At 34.8% G+C, this 7,968-nt stretch overlaps 1 protein-coding gene across 4 annotated transcripts; it reads left to right on the top strand.

Moving 5' to 3' along the window:
- Positions 1-2,457: 2,457 nt before the first annotated feature.
- Positions 2,458-7,591, top strand: ALDH7B4 (aldehyde dehydrogenase 7B4). 4 transcript variants are annotated; one of them, XM_079053323.1, is made up of 15 exons: positions 2,458-2,592; positions 2,664-2,718; positions 2,873-3,006; positions 3,470-3,556; positions 3,646-3,777; positions 3,855-3,927; positions 4,033-4,055; positions 4,126-4,189; positions 4,278-4,323; positions 5,096-5,276; positions 5,426-5,602; positions 5,694-5,999; positions 6,079-6,176; positions 7,022-7,171; positions 7,444-7,591. In XM_079053323.1, exons 3-15 carry the CDS (start codon positions 2,875-2,877, stop codon positions 7,499-7,501), a joined length of 1,527 nt encoding a protein of 508 aa, XP_078909449.1. In that variant the 5' UTR covers positions 2,458-2,592; positions 2,664-2,718; positions 2,873-2,874; the 3' UTR covers positions 7,502-7,591. The 4 variants fall into 4 exon arrangements, with proteins under 4 accessions (XP_078909449.1, XP_078909450.1, XP_078909447.1 ...); XM_079053324.1 differs by having other exon boundaries at positions 2,855-3,006; XM_079053321.1 differs by having other exon boundaries at positions 2,581-2,718.
- Positions 7,592-7,968: the final 377 nt, after the last annotated feature.

Raw genomic sequence — 7,968 nt, 5'->3', positions numbered from 1 at the left:
GTCTGACTGCTGCTCCAGAACTCCCCGGCTACAAATCCCATAAACACTAAATCAAATACTGATAACTAATCTCAGGGTAGAATGACTATTTAACCCTCGGTCAAAGTCAACTTCCTGGTTAAAGTCAACTTCCAGTTGACCGGACTCGCTGAGTTGGGCCGCCAACTCGTCGAGTCCCTTTCATCCGTTCTAGTCCTCTACTCGTCGAGTTTGGCGAAGACTCGACGAGTTCTGCTACGATACATACATCGAGTCTAACTTCATCCGACTCGCCGAGTTGTATGAACAACTCGTCGAGTTCTCCTTCATCATATGAACACGTCCAGTCTGCGACTCGCCGAGTCTTAAGAACTACTCGTCGAGTCTGAAGAACAACTCGCCGAGTTGAAGAACAACTCGCCGAGTCCCAAGCATGCTATTACTATACAGTTGATTCTAATCGATTTCAGTGCTTCCAAAACATAGATCTGAGCTTCTAGGACTGGTTTTACACGTAAAGTTTCCAACTTTACGTGCATGCACAAGGGTATGAGGCTAAAATACCCAAACTCATCAAATACTAAGCACTTAGGGTTTGAAACAAGGCCAAGATTGCATAAAGGTGGCTATAATGAGCTCCTGGAGTTCAAGAGAGTCTAGATCTGAAGTATAACTCGATCATAAGGCTTTATTACAAAGGATTTGGGGTTTTTGAGCTTAATAACAACAATTTAGGGACAAACTAGATCTATAAGATCAATAAGCAAGATGGAGACTTTATTACCAGAGAAGATGACCACAAATGAGTGTGTTCCGGATCTACTTCCCCCTCCTTGAACTCTTCAACCTTCTCCTTCTTCTACTTGCTCCAAAGTGCACCAAAAGTTCCTTCACAAAGCAACAATCACTCACACACTCTTTAAGAGGGCTAGGGTTTGGTAAGAAATGCTCTGAGGGTGATGGAGGCTGGGGTGGGAGGCTATAATGACGTTTAAATAGGGTACAAACCCTTGAAATTAGGGCTTCATCCAGACAGGCAGACTCGCCGAGTAGCCAACTTAAATCGCGTGATCATCCCGTCTCTACTCGACGAGTCGGGCTACAGACTCGTCGAGTACCCCTTAAGAAAATGAAAATTACTTTATTAAATCACATACCAGAAATGGGGCGTTACAGCATTCCAGTTACGAGCTGAGGGAGACTCGTACTGTGGGCTCGATGGCAAGCCAGATGTGAGCTGTGGGCCCGTAAGGCAATCCAGACTCACACTGTGGGCCCAGGGGGTAATCCAGTCTGTAAAGCTGTGGACCCAATACATGTTGTTGTTTATATATGTGTTATGTGTAGCGTATCGATATTTTGGAGGAACTCACTAAGCTCTCGGGCTTACAGTTTCAGTTATTTGTTTCAGGTACATCAGGGGATCGCGACAAGGCGAAGGCGTAATCGTACAACTCCTCATGTTTTGTTTATGTTTCTGGGAAAACTCTGATATTATACATTTTGAAAACTAGTGTGTAATGTTTTGATGAATTTGGAATGAGTTTTAAAGTTAAATTTGGAAAATAATTTATGGGTGTTACAGGTGTACACTGATTCGCTGATAACAGTTATGTGGATTCCCAAACAGTTCTGTGGACTGATATTAAACATAAATTCATTATTTTTAACCTTTTTTTTGTCAAAATTTTACATAAAACATAAGGTATTAGTGTCTTAAAAAAACTAATATTAATAAACGAAAACCAAAAAATATAAAAAACAAAAAAACAAAAAAATAAAAATTAAAAAACTCAAGTTCCGCAGAGGTGTTTCGGTTCCTCATAGGCAAACATATTACATAAAACATTTCATTATTTTTAAGCTTTTTTTGTAGAATTTTTTACATAATAATCACATAAGGTATTAGTGTGTTTAAAAAAAATTATATTAATAAACGAAAATGAACGCAAAAAAAAAAAAATGAAAAAACGAAAAAAAAAAATAAAAAAAAATCAAAAAACAAAGATTCCGCAGAGCTGTAGAGGATCCGCAGAGCCTTCAATGAAGTTTATTTCAAAGTATGTTTATTATGAAGGTTGTATGTTTATGTTTTCTAAAATATGTTTTGTAACCCACTTAAAGTATGTTTATTATTCAGAATACCGGTGTGTGTAATTTTCTAAAAAACATAGAATATTTGTATAATTTTTATTAAACACACAGCTTTTATAAACGGGTAATTAAATAAGAAAAACGAAAAACGAAAACAATTTTTTTTACATAATAATCACATAATACCTTATGTGATTAAAAAAAGTATTAATAAACGAAAAAAAAACGAAAAAATGAAAAAAAAAGAGAAAAAAATCAAGAGGTGTTCACATTCCGCAGAGGTGTTTATGGTTCCACAAAACCCTTCTGCGGAACCTGTGAGAAATCTTCGTTTTTATGGTCATTTTCTTCAAATTCACCCTACATTTTGGTCATTGGCCGAATAAGCTCTCAATTATTTCCGTTTCGGCGTTACCGATCAGACATACGTCTAATTCAAAACCCTCCAAAAACTCACCCCTCTTCCGTGGCATCCTCACCAAATCATCAAACCGTTTTGTCGTATAACAGTCTTCTCCGGTAATACGTCTCTCCTTTCTCTATAATAATTCTCTCAAACAATAACCCTCAATCTCATCTGAAACTCCCAGAGGACTTCATAACGGCTGCTGTTTCTTCCCCAAATTAGTTCAAAAGGCGTTTCAGGTAATGAATAGATCTTTAACGATCACCAAAATGATCTGATCTGCAAGTGATACCCAGCACTAGCAGATGAATTTTGATACGGATTAATAGTTCATTACATTTTTTTAGTTGATATGTATCTGATTTATCAGTGTAGTGTTATTGCTTCGTGCAGATATGAGTTTCGCCAAGGAGTACGAGTTCTTAAACGAGATTGGTATCGAGCCTCGAAATTCTGGTGCCTTTGTTAATGGTGTTTGGAAAGGGAGTGGCTCTGTTGTCTCCTCTGTTAATCCTGCAAACAACAAGGTAATCACCTCTGCTTCAAATCCACTCTATCTGATTCTGTACTAAAATATTACACTCTTCCGTGTTTTAAGGTTTATTCTAATTTCCCTAAAAGATCCCGACGATTAAGGGTATACTTATACTATATTTCACCCTGTTAGATAAGAGAGTTACATTTTGAATTTGAGAACGCAAATCGGTTTAGTTTGATCTCTAGGTTATTTTGATTTGGAATTTGAACTTCCTGAAAATTTTCAATAATCCGATTAAGGGTGTTTGGATGTGTGATTAGACAGTGATCATCTGAAGTCCGGTTTTTATATGACCATCTTATTCATATATTTAGGGTCAGATATAATATTTTACCCTAATCTATTACATAATTGTTACTTCTTCAAGGGACAGAAGCTCATCCAAACACTATCTAAGTTGATTATCTTATTCAATGACAAGTTTTTACAGAAGTAATATTTTGTTGTTCTAGACCATTGCTGAAGTAGTAGAAGCTTCTTCTCAAGATTATGAAGAAGGCATAAAGGCTTGTTATGAAGCCTCAAAGATTTGGATGCAAGTAAGTTAAAGTTCTCATGGGTATAGTTTACTGTTATATTTCCATAATCTCTTTTTTACCATTTTGTAATTAATTTTTTTTCCTCTTAGCTTCCTGCACCAAAGCGAGGCGAGATTGTTAGACAGATTGGTGATGCACTAAGAACCAAGCTTCAGTACCTTGGTAGACTTCTATCACTTGAAATGGGAAAAATTCTTCCAGAAGGAATAGGAGAAGTTCAAGTATGTAATTAATCACTTTTAATTCACATCATGTCTTATTAAGATGTATCTTATTAAATAAAACATTTTCATGGCAGGAAGTCATTGATATGTGCGACTTTGCAGTGGGTTTAAGCCGGCAATTAAACGGATCTGTGATACCTTCTGAACGTGAGCTCTATTCACATTTCCTTTCATATTTCAAAAATAAAGAAAAATAACATTACAACCTCAATTGGTTACCCTGAATACTAACCATGGTTGGTTTGTTGACAGGTCCAAATCATATGATGCTTGAGGTACTATTAAATTTTTTGATTTAATGTATGCTTATCCATTACACTTATATATATTATTGACTATTTACAGATGTGGAATCCTCTTGGAGTAGTTGGTGTTATTACAGCCTTCAATTTTCCTTGTGCTGTTCTTGGTGAGCAATAGCATTAATAGCACTTGTTAATATATTGATGAATAAATTTTACCTTCTATCTTATAAACTGTCAAATGCTGCTGTGTAGGATGGAATGCATGCATTGCTCTAGTCTGTGGAAATGCTGTTGTTTGGTAAGTGATACCTAAACCTTGAAAAATGTCATTTTTATCCTTGAAAACCTTAAAGAAAGTGGTTATTGGTTTTGAAAACTAAATTATAACATGAATTTAAGAAAATGTTAGCCAAGTGACTTGATCACTTTGACTTCCTGTAACTGTATTGACCTGTTTGATTTTATAAATTCTGCATTGACTGTTTTGACTTCATTTAATCAGCATTGACCTGTTGACCTTTTCTTCTCCTTGCATAAGTGAATATAATAGGAGGTTTATTATCAATATGTGTCCCCAAAACATTGATCTTGTCCAGATCAAAATTTGGAAACTAGGCTTTATGCTTTCATAATCTTCCCACGATGATGACTCAAGTAGTGGTAAATTGGTAATTCTTTTCATTTAACAAGGGTAGCTGACAAATATGAAGCCCTCTATAGGTCGAGTTTTAAGCTGTTTTGCTTACAAGAGAGGTGGACACCTACTACTGAGTTTAAGGATATTTCTATTCTTTTTTCCTTTATGACATTGGATAATTCTGCTTCTTTTGCTATTGAATTTTTTTTTTTCCTTATTTCACTGATTTACCACTTTCAAGAGGCGACTTCTATTGCCCTCTTACCTCTCTATTATACCAATTCCATCCTCCTTGATGCCTTTCACAGTCTCCAACCAACTGACAACCTGTAATAACTGGATTGAGCTATGAGCTATGAGCTATGAACTGACTTGATTATTTTGACTTCCTCTAACTGTATTGACCTGTTTTTTGTTTATGAGATGATTGCAGGAAAGGTGCCCCAACCACACCTTTAATAACAATAGCAATGACCAAGCTAGTTGCAGAAGTGCTGGAAAAAAACAGTTTACCAACTGCCATTTTCACCTCATTTTGTGGGGGTGCTGAAATTGGTCAAGCTATATCAAAAGACACACGCATACCCTTGGTTTCCTTCACTGGAAGTTCAAAGGTACCTTACCTCAGGGGCTTTTTATTTTTTTCCCCTTCAAGTCCTGTATGGTATACATATGTTCTATCTCTTTTCTATACTGAATCAACTGTTTAAACGAGACTAAATGACCATTTTACCCTGACACGTGGCGCATAACAAAACTACAGGTTGGTCAGATGGTTCAACAGACTGTGAGTGAGAGATTTGGTAAATGTCTGCTTGAATTAAGTGGAAATAATGCTTTAATTGTAATGGATGATGCCGACATTCAGCTTGCTGTTCGCTCTGTTCTATTTGCTGCTGTTGGTACAGCTGGACAACGCTGCACTACATGTCGTAGACTTGTAAGAATCTCAACAATGAAATGAAATGATTTTTTTTTTCTGTTATATTTAATGCTAATTATATATATATATATATATTTATTTATTGAAGCTTGTTCATGAAAAGATATACGACTCTGTAGTCGATAAATTACTTGAAGCATATAAGCAAGTTAAAGTTGGTGATCCTTTAGAAAATGGCACCTTGCTTGGACCTTTGCATACAAAAGCATCAAGGGAGAATTTTGAGAAGGGCATAAAAGTCATTAAGTCTCAGGGAGGGAAAATCCTCACCGGTGGTTCGGTTATAGAATCTGAAGGAAACTTTGTACAGCCGACAATAGTTGAGATTTCACCAGCTGCTGATGTTGTGAAGGAAGAACTGTTTGGTCCTGTACTTTATGTACTAAAATTTAAGGTCAGTTTTGACTTTTGACCAATTTCTTTTACAAAATTTATGAATATACTTTATTTAATGATTATTATAAATTTTACAGGATTTTAAAGAAGCTGTTGAGATAAACAATTCGGTACCTCAAGGATTGTCTAGTTCTATATTCACCCGCTCACATGAACTTATCTTTAAATGGATTGGGTGAGTGACTATTTTTCATAGGTAGTAAATGTTATGAACTGGATTCTAAGAACAGATTCAATAACATAAAACAATCAAAGGATTCTAATATTAATTGAAAATCCCTCAACAATTCCAAAGGATTACAAGAGCTAAGGATAGATTAGCTGATTCGAGATAGCCACTCTCCCAAGAGGAAATAATTCCAGGTTTAACAGAAAAGATCGATACCTCCCTCCCTGCCCACTAACCTCTTCTTATACTATCTGACATAACAAACTAAATAATATAAAATACCTAAACTGCCCCTAATGTCCCTTTATTTGTTGAATTTCCCATATTGCCCTTATCTATCATATATTGTAGAAGTTGATGCATAACAGTAAATTAATGGGAAAATTACAGAAAAGCCGATTAACAGATCACCAATGTAATGTGGCATTTACAAAATAAAAATTTTCATTAAAACCATTATGTTTTGATTCCATTTTCGAAAAACCCATTGTCATATTTTATTTAATAATACCAACCCATAATTCGGTCAAGTTTACCTAAAACTCCTTTTAATTTTTATGGTTTTCCATTTTTTTTTGTCAAGGGTTTTTTTTTTTTTTTTTTTTTTTTTTAAATTATTATTATTATTTTTTAAATGTAATCAATTATTTTTGGTTTTAATGGAAAAGTTGGTTTTGCGAATGCCACATCAGAATTGGTGACCTGTTAATGGGGGCTATAGCAGGTCACCAATGGCTTTTAAAAAAAAAAAAAAAAACAACAACAATTCAAAATGCAATGAAATTACAATGACTTTTATCTAATTTTCTCTAAGTTAATATTGAGTTCTCATATGCTATTTTTTTTGGCAGACCTCAAGGAAGCGATTGTGGTATTGTTAATGTAAATATACCAACAAATGGTGCTGAAATTGGTGGTGCTTTTGGTGGTGAGAAGGGGACAGGTGGCGGCCGTGAAGCCGGAAGTGATTCTTGGAAACAGTATATGAGACGCTCAACATGGTAAAATTTTAATTTTGCACATAAAAGGAACCTACTTTCTAATTTTTTTTTTCACTTTAGGCAACATACTTTCAGAATAACTTTTGATATAAGTTTTTAATCAAACAAGAGACCTTGCTACTTTATAACTTGTGGTAACTTGGTCTTTTATTTGATTATAAATTTATAACATGGCCTAAAACATTGATTTTAATAGTGCATTACCTAAATAAGAAATTGACTGAAAAAGTGAAAAGAATATAATATTATAATATCTAATTGTATTTTAACAGTACGATCAACTATGGGAGCGAGCTACCACTTGCACAAGGAATCAGCTTTGGGAATTAAAATGTTGGTGGTTTGGAGTCTTTAACTGCTAATAGCTCTGTTGTGTGATACTATTGTGAAACGATTAAATAAAAGAACCTCATTTACTCATTCCAAATGGATTTATCTAATTAAATCGTGATCCCATATATACTCATTTCATACACGGGTTAAAGTGCTCAGAAGAATGTAAGCGAAGCAACTGAAACTTGTTCACAAATAAAACGTTCCAGACTTCCAGTTGATGATATTTTCAATGATGTTTTGTAAAAAGACAAGTAGTTCATTACTCATTTAAGACGTTAAAACACCCAAAATATTCAGTTATTTTTTTATGTGTTTTCTCAAAATCAAAACAAAATAACAAGAAATCAAAACAAAATTTGTGACGCAGAGCTGAAACCATCACTGTGCTTAGTCTACAACAAAATGAAAACACATCAAAGTGGGTCCCTTAACAAGATTGGTTCTGAAAATCTGCATCAAAA

The sequence above is a fragment of the Lactuca virosa genome, chromosome 5, assembly GCF_052849685.1.
Source record: "Lactuca virosa cultivar CGN04683 chromosome 5, Lactuca_virosa_CGN04683_v6, whole genome shotgun sequence".
NCBI classification, from domain to species: domain Eukaryota; kingdom Viridiplantae; phylum Streptophyta; class Magnoliopsida; order Asterales; family Asteraceae; genus Lactuca; species Lactuca virosa.
The sequence above is the reverse complement of the archived record's forward strand: the minus strand, read 5'-3'. Positions and strand labels throughout refer to the sequence as shown.

Bases quoted from the DNA above. Each gene is read 5' to 3' on its own strand.
- ALDH7B4 (XM_079053323.1), top strand. From the start codon at position 2,875: ATGAGTTTCGCCAAGGAGTACGAGTTCTTAAACGAGATTGGTATCGAG. The intron at 3,778-3,854 runs GTATGTAATTAA...TTTTCATGGCAG, and splicing joins AAGGAATAGGAGAAGTTCAA to GAAGTCATTGATATGTGCGA. The intron at 5,277-5,425 runs GTACCTTACCTC...ACAAAACTACAG, and splicing joins CCTTCACTGGAAGTTCAAAG to GTTGGTCAGATGGTTCAACA.